The sequence below is a fragment of the Choloepus didactylus genome, chromosome X (assembly GCF_015220235.1).
Source record: "Choloepus didactylus isolate mChoDid1 chromosome X, mChoDid1.pri, whole genome shotgun sequence".
Lineage (NCBI taxonomy): Eukaryota > Metazoa > Chordata > Mammalia > Pilosa > Megalonychidae > Choloepus > Choloepus didactylus.
In genome coordinates, this window is record NC_051334.1 from 126,209,865 (window position 1) to 126,228,834 (window position 18,970).

Genomic DNA, 18,970 nt, shown 5'->3' on the forward strand with positions numbered 1-18,970 from the left:
TGGATGTGTACCAGGCAGGGCTGGCCCTGCACAAATGCAGAGAAGCTTTTCACTTTATTATTATGATTTGAGGAATTGTAGGAATGCTTTCTCCACTCATCTCTCACATGTGCACATCCCAGCATGTTTCCCATATATACTTTACACATTCAGATGCCTGGAATTCTAACAGAGGTTTATTCTTTTAAAACCCCTCCTTTCCACAGCTCTCTTTGAAAGGCACACTCTTGGGCATTGTACATATCCTGTTTTACAGTTTCATAATAAAGCATTAGTAACTTGTCAGCTTTAGTTCCTTCTGCTAGAAGAGATCCAAGATAACACGACCACTGGCCATCTGGGAGTTGTAAAGGCACTGGAAAGGAGTGTGAGTAAGGGCAGGGATAGTTCTGAAGGGGACATAAAACAAATCTTGCCTCTTTAAGTATGCTTACAGCTGACTCTCAGAAGAGACATATCTGTGCAAGAGTCCAGCTATGGCCAGATCCCAAGGTGTCCCCCCACTCCCGCCCCACCTGACTCAATGCATTTTCTCATTTCAGAGGTGATGGGAATTTTAGCAGCACAGGCCAGTACATTTCTCTTCACTCTGCTTCCAGGGTCAGTACCGACATGGAACCATCAACTCCCATTCCCCTAATCTCTAGCATCCTGGTAATGCTTTCTCTTGAAACCTGCCACCCACTTGTGCTACGGAGACATGGGCCAGAGATGCCAAAGAGAGTTCAGCCACAGTCCTCAGCACCTGGGTTCATGTGTTGATTCTCTTTCTGGGTTTAGATTACATGCACAGCACCCACCGCCCTGTCACTGGGGGCCACCTGGGGAAAAAGGAGAATAGTTATGTGGGCAGCGTGGGCACCAGCCCCCGGAAGTCGAGCCACTGCACGCCCCCGCCTGCCGACTCTGAGCTTGTCAGCTTCTGCTACCTCCACATGCGGGAACAAAGGAAGGAGCAGGAAAGCCGGACAGATGTCAACGAGAACCTAATCATCTTTGAGGAGACCAGGCCCCGGACCAAGTCTGACCCCACATCCAAAAGCTCTGGCCAAAGCTATGATGTGGTCCCTGATGACTTTGATGCAGTCAGCTTAGACCACGAGCCTTGTGCCAGCAGGGCCCGGTCCTACACCTTGGACAATTCCCTTGGGGCTGAAGCCCTGAATTTCTACTGTGACTCTTGCAAAGCCAAACTCCAGGAGCAGCTGGGCCCTTGCGAAGGCGGGAGGCCCAGCTCCTCTCGTGACAATATAGTAGACTTGATGTCCCTCCCACCTCCCGGGAGTGAGGAGGAGGAGGAGGAAGAAGATGAGAGTACTTCTCTGCTGCCTGCCATTGCCGCCCCACCCCCTGGTTTCCGAGACAACAGTTCTGATGAGGATGACCCCAAGCGCCGGGCAGTCCAGAGCCAAGAGCAAGGACGCCACCTGCGTGGGCTCCTATATGATGAGATTCCGGTGACACTGATAGACAGCGTGCAGACCCGGACAGTCCGAGATCATGCCCAGGAGCTAGATGATGCTTTGGTGTCCACTCTGCAAGCTCTGGAAGCTCTGGCTGCTTCAGAGGATGGACCACATCCCCCGCCCCCACAGACTGCAGGTAATGAATGGCCCATCCCTCCTCCCTCTTGCCTCCCCTCCATTCTTCTGGCCAAGCAGAGCCAGCAGGTGACATTACTTCTTCGCAAACAGATGTCAAAGTCACCCTGGTATGTCAGGGCAGTGGATGGGCCAGAAGCGGTTCAGTTAAGGGTCAGGGGAGCAGCGATGCTGTGGCAGTGATTGGCAGCCTGGCTCTAGCTAGAGCTCTGGCTCTCGCCATTCCATCTCTTTGGAAATGTCTTACAGATGGACCCTAGGATTGGGGCCATGACAGCTACAGAGCCAGGCCAGAATGGAGGATCAGAGAGAAATTGTGAGACATATAGAAGACAGGCAAAGGACATCCAACATGCATATGATTGATTGGAAGAAAACCAGACAACCAACTAACTGCCTAGCGACCTGGGATCAGGGGAGCCAAGACCTATTGCTGCTCAGAGCTGAGGTCTTTATCCTGCCTTAGAGCCTGGGCTCTGAGTCAGATGAGCCGAGGAGTCCTGGCCTCTTTACTTACTTTCAGCGTGACCTTTGGCAAGGCACTCACCCTCTTTGAGCCTCAGTTTTGTCATCTTAAATGGGGTTGATGACAAGAATCATATCACAGAGGGTTGTTGTGAGGATTAATTGAGATCATTCATGCAAAACCCTCAAGCACTGGTTAGCACAAAGTAAGACTCAGGAAGTGGTAGCGATAATTATCAGTTCTTACTTGGTAGGAGAACCGTACAACATGCGCGCTCTGTCCTGATCTATACACATGTCCATCTTGTGGCCAAATGTACGTGTCATACATGCACCCATGATCATACCTACATACCTCCATACACAGACACCTTAAAAAAAAGATGATAAATGACACAGCAACAGAAAAGGAATGTGGGGGATAAGGAATATAAGGAAGCAAGTGAGGTGGGGGAAAGTGTGGGCAGAGACAGTTAAGAGATTACTTGAGGTCAGAGGGAGCCTGGCTGACCAGGTTGAGAACCAATTCCTGTCTTTTTTGTGTGTCAGGCTCCTGCCACACCATCGTGCATGTGAGCGACATCCTGGGCTTTGGGCAATCCCCACACATATGGCCTTCTGGGGCCAGCATTTCTCTGCTCGAGGTCTGGTGCTCCAAGCACTTAGCTGCTTCCAGGCTCAAGGCCCATGTGGCAGCCAGAGAGCGGACAGACTCAGCTAAATGGCCTCAGCTGCAGGGATTGTAGGCAGGCCTGGCCAGATGAGGAGGGTTAGAGAAGGGGCATCTCTCTGCCAACCCTTTTCAGGACAAATAACGAAAAATTTCCTAGCTGTTGAACCTAAAAATAGTGTTGATTGGCCTGTTGTTTTGCATGTGCTTTGCATGTTCATTTGCTGTCAAAGGGCCTAGATTGTTTCTTTGCTTCTTTTGTTTCTCCCATGAATTCCAGCCCTTCACAATCCCCCCTCATGGCTTCACCTTCTTTGTCCCCTCCCCTCTACTCCCTCCACCCTCAGCCCTGCAGTCCCTCCTTAGGCCTTACTGGTTTTCCCCAGCTTCAAATACTGCTGGCTTGCCTTGGCCTCCATAAGCTCTCTATCTTTCTCTGTGTTTGGAAAAGAACTCTGATGATATCAGTAAGTGTAACGAGCCCCATCCCTGCTCCTCCAGGTCTGATTGTGCTGGCCACAATCACCCCCGAATCATCACTGGACTCGGGCCATGAAACCAATTCCTCGGAGCTCACAGACATGTCGGAGATGATGTCAGCCATGAAGCAGCACCAGAACACCACCTACTTCCTGGCCCAGCACCTCAACAAGGACAGCCTCCTTGCCCGCAAGGACCTGCCCTTCCGGATCCAGAGCTGTGCAGCCCAGGCCGTTCTCACGGCCCCTTACTCTCTTGGGCGCCTGGATCCCAACTCCTCCCTCCAGCCAGTTGTCACAGGCCAGAGTCCCGGGCCCCCTGGCGCTCGGAGGAAGTTGCCCCAGCCAGAGGCCCAGCCACAGGGAGAGCGAACATACACTCTGGCAGTGCACCCAGCACTGTCCCCACGGCTTAGTGAGCAAAAGAACCTGAGCCTGCTGTCCCCAGTTCCTGAGGACAGAGGGCCTGGCCACACCAGGGCAGGCCTAGAGATGTCACTGAGGGCGACCACACCGTCCCTGAGTGAAGAGCAGATCTCTGAGCTGAGGGAGAACCTGCCCAAGGAGGTCAGGTTGAGCCCCAAACTTATCCTGGACCCAAAGGGCAGCATGACCCCAGCCATCATCTCGGCTGCCCTACAGCAGGTGGTTCACAGTAAGAGTCTAGTTGCTCCTGGGGGGGCATTGGGGAACCCCCCCAGCAGGGGAGAGAGGAGGCTGGAAGTGAGCGTGGGAAGGCCAGAAGTTAGCATAACAAGCAGCAGCACCAACAAGAATCTTAAGTTCAAAATGAGCCCTGGTGCATCAGAGACCCCACAGAATTCCCAGCAGCAGCTGGGCCCAGAGGTCTCCTCCAGCCCCAGAGCACCCACAGGCAGCTGGGCTGAAAGCCTGCTCCTCTCCCCACAAGAGCTGCCTGTTCAAAGTTTCCCTACCAAAAGCTATATTTCACGTGCGAGTCGAGAGTCAGTGGGCAAGCAAGCTGCAGGGGAGGTGGCAGGCAAGGGTGGGCCAGAGGGTGCTAAGCCTACCCTGCACAAGCAGGGCACTGTCTTAAGCCAGGGGGAGAAGGGGCAGCTGGAAAGCACACCCCAAAGCAGCAAGCTTGAGGAGACCAGCCTGGTCCCCCGAGCTGGCTACCCCATGGCTCTGCAGAGCCCCAGCTGCCAGCCACGAGGCCACAGTCCCAGCTGCCAGCCCCGTGGCCCCAGCCCCAGCAGTCAATCCCGAGGCCAGAGCCCTCTGAGGCCTCAGGCCGACAGCCGACAGGTGAGCACCATGCCTTCCAGGAAACTGGAAACAACCCTGGACAGAGCCCACTCAGCCTCTGAAGGCCCTGCAAAGCCCAAGTCATCCCGAGGTCCTTTTCGGCTGCGCAACTTGTTTTCCGCCACCTTCCCAACCCGCCAGAAGAAGGAGACAGATGAGCGGCAGGCCCAGCTGCAGAAGGTAAAGCAGTATGAGCTGGAGTTCCTGGAGGAGCTTCTGAAGCCACCAAGCCAGGGGGAGCTGCCGGGCACTGATTACCTGCAGCCTCCAGCACCTGGTCGCTGCAGCTGCCAGCTGCGCAGCAGCCCCGTACAGCAGGGGCCGGGCATGTCCCGCGAGCAGAGGCGCAGCTGCGATTGCAAGCGCATCAGCCGGGGGGGCCGGCCTCAGGCCGCCCAGACACCGGTGCCCAGCCTCCGGGGGAGGGAGAGGGACAGGGTCCCCCCTCCCCAGAGACAGCCAGAGGCCGGCTTGAGCCTCAGCAGTCCCATCAATGTCCAGCGCATACGCTCCACCAGCCTGGAGTCCCGAGAATGTCGATCAGATCCTGAAAGCGGGGTTTCCTGCCTGACCACGTGTGCCTCGGGGGGCGAGTGTCTGGGAGCTCCCAACTACAGGAAACTGATGCGACGCTACAGTGTCAGTGAGCTAGACCAGGGTGACAGGGCCTCGCTGACCTCAGACATCTACCCACACCCTCCCCTGGGCATGCTGCCCAGGGAGGCCAAGGAGGTGGAGGCAGGCCTCCCCCTTGGCCTGGGTCCCAAAAGCAAGTCCCTGGAGTCCCCGACTCTGGGAGAGCCCTCCTATGTCCAGGTTGCCCCTGAGACCAAAGGCCCCAGAAAGATGGCTGTGTTCTCACTGCCAGAGGAGGTATACAGAAAGCCTGCCGAGCTGGATGAGGACAGTGAGAGTGGCAAGTGCTGCTCTATCCGCTACTGCTTCTACTACCGCAAGTGTGACATGGCAGACGATGCAAGCGACGGCAAGGATGAGCTCTCCTACTCCATCCCCATGAAGATTCTGCCTGGCATGAAGTTGGATGAGCAGGTGGTGCCCGTGGTGAGCAGGACCCTGCAGGTGCTGGACGCTGCCACCTGCAGCAGCAGCAGCCCCGAGGCCTCCCGCACCCAGGAGATTGACCTGAGGGTATCCACCTTCGAGGGGAGCCTGGCCAAGATCAACGCCCTGCGGGCCCATGCCTACGGCCTGCCTGACGGCTTCCTCGCTGCCCAGCTGGACACCAACGAGCTGCTGACGGTCCTGAGACAGTGTGTAGCCAGCCCCGAGGCCCGTGCCCCCAAGCCCTATGTCTCCCAGATCTCCGAGTACAAGCTCGAGCTGGCGCTCAAGTTCAAGGAGCTCCGGGCCTCCTGCCGCCGTGTGGCCAACGTGGACAAGAGCCCGACTCACATGCTGGCAGCCATCACGGGCAGCTTTCAGGTGCTGAGCAGCCTCATCGAGACCTTCGTGCGGCTAGTGTTCATCGTGCGCTCTGAGGCCCAGCGCCAGGAGCTGCTGGCCAAGGTGGAAGAGGTGGTGAGGAACTACACCTTCCTGCTGCGTGCAGCGGAGGAGTCCACGGCCCGGAACCTTAACCAGCAGCAGCAGCAGGTGGCAGCAGCTATAGGGGCAGCTTCGGGGCACCCACCAGGCTCCCCAACTTCCACGACTGTTATGAGCACATTCACCCGCTCCTTAAAAACCCTTATTAAGTAGGGCATCTGCCCAGACCTGCCCCCTTCCCAACCACGGCCCCAGGTTCTGCGCTTCATGGTCCTTGCATCTTGTGATGAGTGTGTATGTCTGCTGGGCTGGTCAGGGCCCCGGAGCCCTTCTGTCTCTGGGAAGTGAAAACTCCCTTGATTGAGGTTCTTCGGCCTGAGGGCCTCCAGGCAGCTGCTGCCCTGGGTGTCCTCACCCTGTCCCTGACCTCTGGGTGTCACGGTGAGGGCAAAGGCCCCTTGTCGCTATGCCCACGGCAGAGCTGTATTTTCCCTCTTCCCCAGGCCCGAGAGGTGACATCAGGCTCACTTCCTGCTCTGCACTGGGGGCCAGGGGAGCTGGGCCCCAAAGCAGGAGGGTTCCCTGGCCTTGAGCTCCTCCTGGCATCTATTACCCCACAGGGAGCAGTGGCAACAGCAGCAGGCCACAGCACCAAGAGGAAGGGAGAGGGCGCTCTACCCAGCTGGGCCTACCCACAGTGGGCTCACACTCGCCCAGCAGGAGCCACCTCAGAGGGTGGCATGTCTGCAGACAGCAGCCACACAGGGCTGTCCGTGGCTGGCGTCGCAGGCTGGCTGGCAGCCTCAGGAGCCCTCGCCCCCAGGTCCAGGAGCTCCACACCAGCCACCCCCAAAGCACCCTGCCCCTCACTGATGGGCGGGGCGGCTCAGTCCACTAGGGAGCAAGCATCTGGGATCACCCCCCTCTGTTTTGGGTAAGGTACCTGGTGAAATGTCTGCCCTGGGGAGACCCTCCGCAGGCCTTGGATCCGCCTAGCCCAGCCCAGGGGCTGTTGCTGCAGGCATGCGGTTCCTCTCTCAACATCTCTCTACCAGACTGTCCTTAGGAATTTGACTTAGCGCTGCATTGGGGGTGGGGGGTGGGGGGAGGGGGGTACTGGGGGTGGGGCGGGTGTTGATGACTATATCTTAAACTTCTGGAAGCTAGCGTGATATGTTAATCCTGAGTATATGCTTTTGGCTGTGTATTGACCCTGTGGATTCGTCTCTCTAAGAAAAGAAGCTGAGCTCCTTACCCGGTGCAGTCCTGCACCTCTCTCTCTCTCTCCAGAGCAATCTGGAAGGGAATTCTCACTGTTTAGCATCCTCCTTGACACACATCTATTGCTGCTGCTGCCGCCGCCGCCGCCGCCGCCGCCGCCGCTGCTGCCACCACCCCTTACCTCCCCCACCTCCCTCAACTTTTCTGGGAGTGAAGACACGGAGTCCCTACCAATTATCCCACTGTAGGGAACAAAGAAAGCCAATGTTTCTTCTGTATAGATTGCCTATCGTCCACCTCTCCACATCTCCCTCTTCCCCCACACAACCCTGTGTCTGCCTCTCTTTCATCATGATGTGAGAGGCCCATGTGAAATCTCTCATTCTTATGTGAGTTTTATAAAGATGTACACTGTGCTTTAACCTCCCTCTCCGCCCACCCCACCCCCCCAACCTATCCTTGGTACGCCTTAGTGCAATAAAGCCCCTCTGAGTGGTGATTTCTCCTGGCAGGGCTGAGGGGAGCTCCTTCTGCAGAAGCCAGTCCCCTACCACCATCACTACCACCACCCCCGCCTTGCCTCTCATCCCACAGGACCAAGTAGTTTAATGGGCCAGAGAGGCAGCCAGTGGGGAATCCTTTCCTCCATGACCATTGCAAGCCAGAGTGCTGCCGTGGTCTTCCTCTTCCCCCAACTTCTTGATCCTGCACATTCGCCACTCAGACCCTGCCTGCACCATTCCACTGCCATCCTTCCCCTCTCCTTCAGCCTCACGGAGAGGAACCATTTTCTAATGTCTGTATATAGTATATATACTACATAAAATATATAAATTATATATATATATACTTATTTATGTCTTGTTTTTCAAACAGGAACGATTAAATCTATTCATCTTATTATCCCAGTAAGTCTTTGCGGTGCCTCTTTGTGCATGTCCTTGTGTCTTTGAATTATTGGTTGGTGGTGGCCCTTTGCATGCTCTCCAGGACCTCTGTTTTCTTGTACCTGGGACCTGGTGAGTGATGAGAGCTGAGGACACTGCTCCTCCCACCTCCACAACACACCTAAGATCCCCTTTGCTCCTCTCAGAAGCCTCCCATTTGTCACGGGAGTTGGATGATTGCTGCTTCTTTCTCTTGACCATTGCGCCTCTGGCTCACCTGGCCACCATTGCTGGATCTCAGAGCCAAAAGGCTTAGGGGGCAGACACACAATGTGCTCCGTTTCAGAACTAGGACCCCTCCCACTGAAACTTGCCCAGTTGCCTCTGAGTGTGGCTTGACTGCCTTGTAGTTTATTGCCGCTTTGCAAGTGCCTCTGGCAATTTGTTGGTGGGCAGTGGAAGGGTGGTGGTGAATAGGATAGAAGCAGCAGGACGCTAAGCAGGACAGACCCCTCTGGCTTTTCAGATAGTTACTTCTTGATATGAAATTATTTTCTTCTTCCTGTTTTCATATTTCCTTCTGTTAGTCACAGGTCCACCACTAGCCTATGAGGCACATTGGTGCAAATTAGAAAAAGATCCTCCCTCCCTATAGCCTGTCCGGATGATGTATTAAGAAAAGACTCACCCTCTGGGTTATGATAGCCTGGTAGGCACCTGACTTGATAATTTCAGCTTCATCCAGCCCCCACTTGCCTCCTTGACTGGGCACACCAATGACATAATCATCCACAGTGGCCCTGATTGGTCTCTTCCTCCCAAAAGTTGATCGCAGACTCTTTTTTTTTTTTTTCATGTCTGCAAAGGTCCTGGCTAAAGAGGTTTGGAAGCAAAGAATTCAGGGGGAGCCACAGTCAACATGGTCAGGCCAGGCTGGTCTGTGTGTTCCCCAGCACCAAATCAGAGCTTTGCTTCTATGTGTGGGAGGGAACTAGGATGACAGCCCTAAGGACTGGAGCAGAACTCTTCTGGGTGCCCCTGGCCAGGGATGCTGTCCCACAACTCCAGTGGAGGTTGGAAGTCAATGCCAGAGTAAAGTGAAGCCTGCTACCACTCAAAGTGACCCAACTAGACAGTCGGGTAACTTGGGCCCCTGTGGCCCTCCACTACAATGGTAGCTCCTTAAGGTCAGAAAACATTCTGATTCAGTTCTATACCCTGGGCACCTGCCCACACCATACCTGGCACATGGTAGGTCTTCAAGAAACATTTGTCAAATGAATGAAAGTTGAATGAGGTAACTATCACAAGAAAGCTATGACAGACCTCTGTATTGCATGAAAAGGGTCCTCCTCTGGGAATGGATAGTCCAGGGCAGTGCAGTTGGACATGGCTAGGTGATCTGGCAACATCCTGTCAGAGGATGAGGAGTTGGGACGATCATCCAGTGTCTCACTGACTCACTCAGCTGAATTTCCCAAAGCGGAAACTCTCCTGAGGTGACTGATGGTCCCCCTTCCTGTGGGCCTAGGGCATTCTCTGCAGTAGCCAGGAGCCCTAGGAGAGGTCATATTTCCACAGCGTCCTTCTCACCATTTTCAGTCTGATCCAGAGTCTGACGCTGATGCTCTCGAGCTACCCCATGCCAGACACGAGTCATCCAGAGCTTGAATTTTGTCTTTCTGACTTCAGCCAATTAAGGGGAAATGGGTTCATACTTTTGGCACAGTCCTGGGAAGCCAGTGTTGCTGGCACAGTCACATTTATTCAAGCTGTTGTCAAGGCACTGTGAATAATGGGCAGTTTCATCAGCAGTGAGTTGAAAAGAAGTGCCCCAGCCAGATCTTGTCCTGTCAAAGGGGCAGGGGAGGATCAGCTGCTAATCCTGGAGAGGGGCATATATTTGTGTCTTAGGATCAAATTCCTCCAAATAGCCAACAGGATGGGAATAATGCATCCCATTTCCCAGCCTACAGGTTGGAAGCCAGACTGTGGGTGTGCGTCTGTGAAGTGGGAGGAAATGACCTTTGAGAGTTCAACCTGGGCCCTGACAAAATGTCCCAGACTCCAGGCAGATCTCTTTGTTCCAATGCCCTGAACCTGCTGGAAGCCACTGTTAGCTGGAAATTATGAAGTCCTGCCTTCTAACAGGTACAGAACTGCTTGTTTCATTTCAGGATTTCTAGTGCCTCCTTCCCCCCAGGCCCACGCACCCACACACCAAGTCCTGGGGCACTGCCCACACTCCCAGCAACATGGGGACATGTTCCAGCACCCACGCTGACATTTTCAGCTGCAGGTCATGGATCTACAAACTTAGGAATGAGCTCAGTTTTTGCTTCCCGGCTCTCTGGCCTTTGATGTCCTTCCCTCTGGGTGTTTATACCTTATTCTTATTTTCAAGACTTTGGCTAAAAGAAACGTGTCTGTACCATGTTGAGAGCCTTCCGTAACAGAAAAGTGGCTTTCTGCCCTTAAATATGCAAAACCAGCTGTGTATAAGCCCTTGCCACATGCCAGGCACTATGCTAAAGACTTTACACGCGTGATCTCATTTAACCTTCCTAACTATCCTTTGTGAGAGGTCCTATTATCATCCCCATTTCTCAGATGAGGAAACTGAAACCTTGAGAGGGTAAGTGACTAGCCCGAGGTCACACAGCTGATAAGTGGTGAAGCCAGACAGTTTTCAAACACAGCCCATGCTTTCAACAACTACTACACAGTACCCACCCCACCCCTGCCATTGAAGCACTTCCCCTGGAAACAGACATGAATGCAGACCCACTCATAAGAAGATGGTCTGTGATAGTTGCTTGGGGTCCAGGCAGCCTGGGCAACAGACAGATGGTGGGTAACTTTGGGACATGAAGTGAGGGACACCGCAAGCCCACCTGCATCAGTCTGCCCTTGTACTACACGCCCCTCAGAGCCTGGGGCTGGAGCAGTATCTGTACATGGAAATGGGTGGGGTGAAGCAGTTGTGTCCAAAAAGCCAGTATCACCCTCACCCTCTCCTATCTGCCCATTGTTGTGAGACTTCCTGTCCTCCTCAGACTGGGGGTTGAGTCTCCCAGGGTATGTGGCAGTGGGCCAGCTGATACGAACAGCCACAGTTACAACATGGCCCAAATTCCTGATGCAATTTGCATTTTTTCTCAAGGATTTGGAGGAAACTATCATTCTCATGATACGTTAAATAGTTTAATGTAAAAACATCTGGAGAATGCAAACATTGCACACCTTTTTACAGAACACAGGATTTCAAGGGCACTGGTGGCGGCATTCCCATACCCACTTACCTGGGGTCCATGGTCACTCTCCTCCGGATGCATGATGGAAACATCGGACACACTCAGGGTCTATCAGATAAGCTCATGATGGCATGGGCCCCGAGGGGAGGACATCTAGGACTGGCTCGTTTCGGTGGACCTGGGCAAAGGTGGGGGCGTCAGGCACTTCTTCAAGGATAAGAGATCTGGAGTGACAAGGTACCAGGGAATGATACCAGAAGGAGATGGGGGGGACACTGTCAAAGCCTCCCTCCTCTCCCCCACCTCCCACCCCTGGCATTGCCTATTATACACTTCAGCAGAGGATCAGCCTCAAGCATAGACTGAGGGAAGCCAGAGATTTCTGCATCTGCAGTTAGCAAGCAAAGCAGGGAAGCCGTGTGGGCTCAGGAGTTGAGCAGTTCCCCCCAGAATCAAGGCTCGGTTCTATTTTCAGCCCAGCCTCTAACTTGCCATATGATGAGGTGCAAATCATCTAACCTCTTTGGGCCTCTTCTCTAAAATGAAGATGACGGAGTCTTCAGCCTTCTGTGGCTGTGAGGATTAATGAGACGGTGCTGAGAAAGCAGCTATCAAAATCCTGAGTCCTAGCTGTTAAGCACATCGAACTGCCCCATTTGCAGCTGGTCCACTGAAACTACTTAAGCTTGCATCAGGGATCTAGAACTTTGGCCCGCAGTGCTTCGGGGGCCTGTTTCCTCCAAATATCTGTTGTTGTCAGTCAAAAAACTGTCTTCTTGTCGATTCCCCTCAAAAGAGAACATGCAAGGTCTCCTCTCCCTTGGGCTTGTCTTTTGAAATTGAGAACCCCACTATCTCAATGGAGACTCCACACTCTCAGATGGACACAGTCAGGCATACTCCAAGCTCCTCTTAACCTCTGCCTGAGATCCTGGCTTGTTTCTCTGACATCCTCATATCCTCTCTTCATTCTGAGACTCCTTGCCTCTAGGAAGCAGCTATAATTGAAGGAGGTTTGAACTTCTAAATTTTCCTCAACATTCAGGCTTAACTAAAAGGAAAGGTTTGAAAGCCCAAACTCCTAGCCAGATTCCCAGTGACAGCTTTGAGTTCTGTCTACTGTGCTGTGTTTAATTCCTCTGTGTCCTGCTCCCACCCTAGTAGTTCAGCAACCTATGACTGTGCCAAGGGCAGCTGGAGAAATGATTTTAAAAGACCCACGGGGTCGGGGTGCTGCCCCCCCCCACCCCCCCACACACACCAGGATCATGGCACAGTCACCTAGAGGGCAAAGTTGGCTCTGGCTCCCACCCCTTGATTTCCCTCCCCACCCCACCCCTATCTTGCCAGGACTAGCTGGGTCCTCGTGTGTCTCTCTGACTTCTCAGTGCCCTACACGGTGACAATCCTCTAGGCCTCCCCTTCCTTCAAAACTCTTTTTCCTCCTTTTCCTCTCCCCTAGTGAACTCTGCAGTATGGGTGAGCTGTTTGTAGTTTCTTGGGAGGAAATGTAAGTCCTGCTTCTTAGTATGACATATAGGCCAAAACTGCTATGTAGCAACAGCAGGATTCTTGGCCATCAAGGACAAGAGAAATTGGTAGAAAAGCAAGAGAGCAAGGACTAGCATCCCTACCTGTTCCCTAACCTGACACATTGGGAATGTACAATGTCAGTTTCCTCCAGGTACCTGAAAAATTCAAAGAACCAAGTAGAAAATGGCCAGATTTCCCCTGCTGAACAATGGAAGGGACTTGGATTTGACCTGCAGTTTCTTCAGCCCGAAGCCCATGCTAGCTTGGCTCTGTAACGGAGCTTCAAGCAAGAGCCCTGTACCAGAGTCAGAAGACATCAGTTCCACTTGCAGCTCTTCCAAGAACAAGCTGTGTGAAATTGGGCATTCACTTCCCCTCTCTGGCTATCAATTTCTTGCTCTATAAGATGAGTGGGTTGAATCAGATGCCCTGTTAGCTTTAAAAAAATACACTTTGTCTCTACATTCTTTCATTTAAGCATTTTTAAGCCAAGGCAAGCACTTCTAGCATCACCCAAACATTCCCCAGGTCAGTAACTAAACTGGGAGAATTTCCCTGCTCATAAAAGTCAAACATCAGAACAAACCACAAAGCCCACTTTGCTCTGCTGTCTTCATCTAATTGCCTTCTTCCATCGGCCACTTCTGTCCAGGGTTTGAACAATGAGCAGAGTACACCAGCCTCAAGAGGAAAAATGAACACAAACAGAGCAGGAGATAGAAAAGAGAAAATAGCTTGAAAGAAATGATAATACCCAGAAGGAGAGGGAAAGGTCACTTAACGATAACAAGGAAGCCCAGTTAGTCAAAGCTGATGATGGAAGACGCCCAAGGCACTGGGATGGAAGTGGCAAGTCGCAGAAAAGGAAGATTTTGCTACAATCTTCTAACCCTGCAGGGAGTAGGAGAAGGAGGACTTCTCTCTCTCTCTCTCTGTGTGTGTCTGCTGCATAAGATAAGTCACTTACAAGTCTGTTTACAAAGCTTCTCAAGGAAAAGAACTGTGTTTTATTCATTTCTGTAATCTCAAAGCTGAGTACTGAGCTTTGCCCATAGTTGCTGCCCAAGATATGCTTGCAGAGGAGATTATTGCTTGAACAAACGATGAATTTGGACTCTCCTTTAATGCTTGGGATCTCAAAGAAAGGCAAAACCATCCCACGGAGAGAGGGGAAGGGAGAGAACCTATCCAATGGGGTGTTTACAGAATTCTTCCAGTGGCCCTGAGCTTTGGAGCTGGAAACATGAAATATAGGCAAGAGATAAGAGCCTCCTCCTGAATGCCTCTTTGTTGCTCAGATGTGGCCCTCTCTCTCTAGCTAAGCCAACTTGAAAGGTGAAATCACTGCCCTCCCCCCTACGTGGGATCAGATACCCAGGGGAGTGAATCTCCCTGGCAATGTAGAATATGACTCCTGGGAGGAATCTAGACCCAGCATTGTGGGATGGAGAACGTCTTCTTGACCAAAAGAGGGATGTGAAAGGAAATGAAATAACCTTCAGTGCCAGAGAGATTCCAGAAGGAGCTGAGAGGTCACTCTGGTGGGCACTCTTGCGCACAATATAGACAACCCTTTTTAGGTTCTAATGAATTGAAATAGCTAGCAGCAAATACCTGAAACTATCAAACTACAACCCAGAACCCTTGAATCTTGAAGACAATTGTATAAAAATGTAGCTTATGAGGGATGACAATGTGATTGGGAAAGCCGTATGGACCACACTCCCCTTTGTCCAGTGTATGTATGGATGAGTAGAAAAATGGGGGCAAAAAAAAAAGGCACCCAGTGTTCTTTTTTACTTTAATTGTTCTTTTTCACTTTAATTTTTATTCTTATTATTTTTGTGTGTGTGGTAATGAAAATGTTCAGAAATTAATTTTGGTGTTGAACGCACAGCTATATAATGGTACTGTGAACAACTGAATGCACGCTTTGTATGACTGCATGGTATGGGAATATATCTCAATAAAAATGAATTTTAAAAAAGAAATATAGGCAAGAGGGCATTCCTTAGCATTTTCTAGAACAAAAATAACCCATGTTCGTTCCCTGCTTTTCCCTCCCAGATCAGGGATCAGATCTTCCTTCATCAGGACTCCAGCACTTACCCTTAGCACCCTTGAACTGGCCTTGACAGCCCTCCACAATCCAACTTTGAATCAGTCAGAGCTCAACCAGAGAAACAGAACCAGTAGGTGATATATTTTCAGGGATTTATACAAGGAATTGGTTTACACAAGGGGTTGGGCTAGACAACTGAGAAATATGTAGAGCAGATCATCAAAAGGACAGACTGGAACTCTTAGGCAAGAGCCAAAGCTGCAGTCTACAAGCAGAATTTCTTCTTCCTCTGGGAAAGTCCAGTTCTGCTCTTAAGGCCTTTCAACTAATTGAATCAGGCCCACCCAGATTATCGAGGTTGATCTTCCTTACTTAAAGTCAGCTGATTACAAACGTTAGTCATATCTGCAAAATACCTTCACAACACCACCTAGATTAGTGTTTGATTGAATAACTGGGACTACAGCCTAGCCAAGTTGGTTCATAAAACTGACCATCACAGGCTTCTATTTGCCCTTCTTGCCTGAGCTCTCAACTTACTTTCCTTCACGCATGGCACCCCATACAAATGTTCTGCTGTTCCTGGTCTTTGTTCTTTCTGTTCTCTATCCTCAGGTTGAGATCCTTGGTCCTGCAAGGCCCATTTCCTTCAAGACCTTTCCCAGATCCTCTCAATCTGATTGCATTTCTCATGCCCCCACATTTCTATAAGTATCTGGCTTGCCTGCAAGAAGGAAAGTATTGTGTATTGTTCACTCTTTGGTATGCCCACCCTCTTGGGGCCCTGACAGGGGAGGACTCAGCACATTTCTTTTGAAGCATATCAAACTCGCAGAACCCACAGTCATTTACATATAACTCAGCCACACTCTTTTCCTTTTTCTTACCCCCCACACATTGTCCCTATTCTAATGGTTTACTTTCTCCACATTTACCTATCCCTAAAGGCCCAACGGACATTTTTTCCTAAATTATTTCAATTCAAGTCTCTTTTAAACTTTCTCCTCGGGACTCTGCCCCCAGAGAGTAACCCCCTCGCACATACCCTGACTTTGTTCACTTTTCTAGAGAGAAAAAAAAAAGAACAAAGATGACAGCATCATTTCGATGCAAATTTACATTGCAGAATTAGTGAGCAGATTACTTAGTTTTTGCCCCAGTGGGATGTTGAGGTTTAAGCTAATGAGTCCAGGATTCTATGAGCATCTCTCTGAGAGGATCCATAGTTTTCACAAAATTCTCAAAGGGCTCCATGATCTCCAAAAGGTTGGGATGGATTCACAGTTTTTCTCCCATCCCTCTTCTCATTCCCTTACCCCAGGACTGTCAATGGCTCCCCATTGCCTGCAGAATAAAGTCCTTACGTGGGATCTGATGTTCCACCCAAAATAGATGACTTCCCTTTCCTCAAAACTTTTCTCTGCTTCTGCACCTTCGCTTTCTGCCTAGGTTGACCCACTCTCTCCCAAGCATTCATTGTCAAAACCCTTACCCATTCTTCAAGGCCTAGTTCGCATGCTTCTACCTCCAAAAGAACTCCCAGGATATCCCATGCAAAAGTGCTTTTACCCATGCAGAGGCAGTGTTTTACCTAGGAAGCTGCATATCACTTTGTCTGGACCTTGTGGGACACTTCTAGTTGTCCCTCCAAAATCCATTCTCCTCTTCCTCCAGGCACAGGACCCCCTAACAAGACATTTCCTAGTCTTTTTTGTTGTTGTTGTTGTTGTTTTTTGCGGTTAGGTGTGACTTGTGACTAAGCTCTTGCCAAAGGAATATGAGAGAAAGTAAAATGGACAATTTCTGCCTCACTTGCTTAAAAGGAAATCCCTGGCCTGGTTCTCTTCTCTTTCCCCCTTCCCATATGCTTGAATGTGGATGTGCCCATGATCTGGCATGGAACAGAATTGTCTCACTGGCCTAAACCAGCCAGCCTGTTATGCAAGAGAGAAATGGTCTGTCTTATTTGAACTGCTGTAGTTTAGGGTCTCTTTGTTACAAGGTGTCTACCCTTTACCCAAACACAGGCTTCTCTATGGCAGTGTATTAAATTGTACCGTGCCTGATAATTATTCATATAAATGTCTCATCTAGAAGGCCAACTCCTAATTCGTCTCCCTGCTTCTTACCTTGCCACTTTGTTTTAGTTTTAGTTTTAAAGCCATGAAATGGGTTCGGCTTAGACAATGGGAATTTATTTGCTTAAGGTTAGAGTCCAGGAAAATGTCCAAATCAAGGCATCATCAAGGTGATCCTTGGCTCCTGTGACACATGGCAAGGAACATGGTGCCATTTGCTGGTCTCTCCCTTCTCTTCTGGGTTTCCTTGATTTCAACTTCTTGCTTCTGTGACTTTCTCTCTCTGTTTTCAGTCTGTTTATAAAGGACTCCAGTAATAGGATTAAGTCTCATCCTGAATGAGGTGGGCCACACCTTAACTGAAGTAGCCTCATCAAAAGGTCCCACTTACCATGGGTGCACACCCACAGGAATAAAGTAGATTTAAGAACATGTTTTTTCTGGGGTACATATAGCTTCAAACCACTACACTCCTACATTCTGTTCTCAGTCACTGGGATGATCCTTTTAAAACTGAAATGAGATCACATCATTCTTTGCTAAAAGCACTGGATAAAAGCAAAAATCTTTAAAATGGCCTACAAGGTCCCTGCATGATCACCACCCTCCCCTCAATTGCTCTTATCTCACTGACTTTAGTTTCCTTATTTTCTCTTAGAGGTACTCTCCAGTCCCAGGGCCTTCCCACCTCCCCACCGCCCCACCAATCACCCTTCCCTCTTTATAGTTCCTCAAATAAGCTAGATACAACTCCCACTTTAGGGTCTTTGCACTTGTTGTTCTCTCTGCTTGTCCCAGATATCCACTTGGCATTCCTTTATCTCCTTCAGGCCTTTGCTCAAATGTTACCCTCCCAGTGAGGCTTCACTGACTGTTCCACGTAAAATTACCCTCCCTGCGCCTCCCCACCCCCCACCCAGGCACGCCTATCCTACTCCCTTGCTTGAGTTTTGTCCATAGCACTTATCACCATTTGCCATACTAAATATTTTCTATATTTACCTATTACATATTTACATGTTTGTAAAAGTAAGCTCCAGGAGAGCAGGGAGTTTTGATCATTTACTGCTGTATTTTCGGGGCCCAAAATAGGGCCTGGAACATAAAAAAGTGTTCAATAAAATATTTACTGAATAAACGAATTCCTTGGAGGCACATACTCTGCAGTCACTTCAATGCCTAGCACGCTGCCTTATATGTAATAAAGCACTCAGTAAATATTTGATGAATGAATTATGACGGAAGACTACTAATATTCTGCCTTGCAGTTTATTTCCTTCTCCCAGTATTCCTACACACATGGTCCTACATTAAATTTCTGAACTCATAAAAGTATGATGAAAGGTCAGAAGGAGAGGAGATGGATACTGCTGAAAACGGCAGGAAGAGAAAGACAGGGTGCAGCACTGAGTATTTTCTGCCTTTGCTAGTTGGACAAATTGCTCCTCCTCTCTGGGTCTTGGTTTCTCCGTCTGTAAAATGAAGCTATTAGACTGGATGATCTCTGAAGTTCCTTCTTCTATTTTTACAGCTGGTGATTATGAGCACTAAGGTCCTTTTTTCTTCTAAAATTGCACAAGTTTTCTTTTACTTCTCCTAACCCACGGTTGGAATATGCTTAATGGAAATGTAGTGTTAAGAATAAAAGGCTCTCTTCCGTCCAATTAGCAAGTATCACTATAAAAATAATAAAACATGGTGTAAAAGGCAACATTAGGAACATGCAGATGCTGACACCAAGGCTCAAATCAGGCTGATGAAAGGACTATAAACCAGGTTTTCCTAAGTCCCATAGTATACTGTATTTTATTTCTTTTCCAAGGGCTAAATAAATCAGACGTTTATAGCCCATATATTTTAGAAAATTCGCACTTCACTTGCTTCAACATACTTGGTCCCAGAGTTAGAAACAAAACACAACTTTCTCCGACGGTGAGTCAGGTGG

General features: G+C 50.2%; 1 protein-coding gene across 1 annotated transcript in view; it reads left to right on the plus strand.

Moving 5' to 3' along the window:
• FRMPD3 (FERM and PDZ domain containing 3) overlaps positions 1–7,064 on the plus strand; it is a 58,999-nt gene extending 51,935 nt beyond the window's left edge. The window contains 2 exon segments of the mRNA XM_037821876.1: positions 781–1,602; positions 3,238–7,064. Of these exon segments, the coding sequence (XP_037677804.1) occupies positions 781–1,602; positions 3,238–6,203 (3,788 nt within the window). The 3' untranslated portion in view covers positions 6,204–7,064.
• Positions 7,065–18,970: the final 11,906 nt, after the last annotated feature.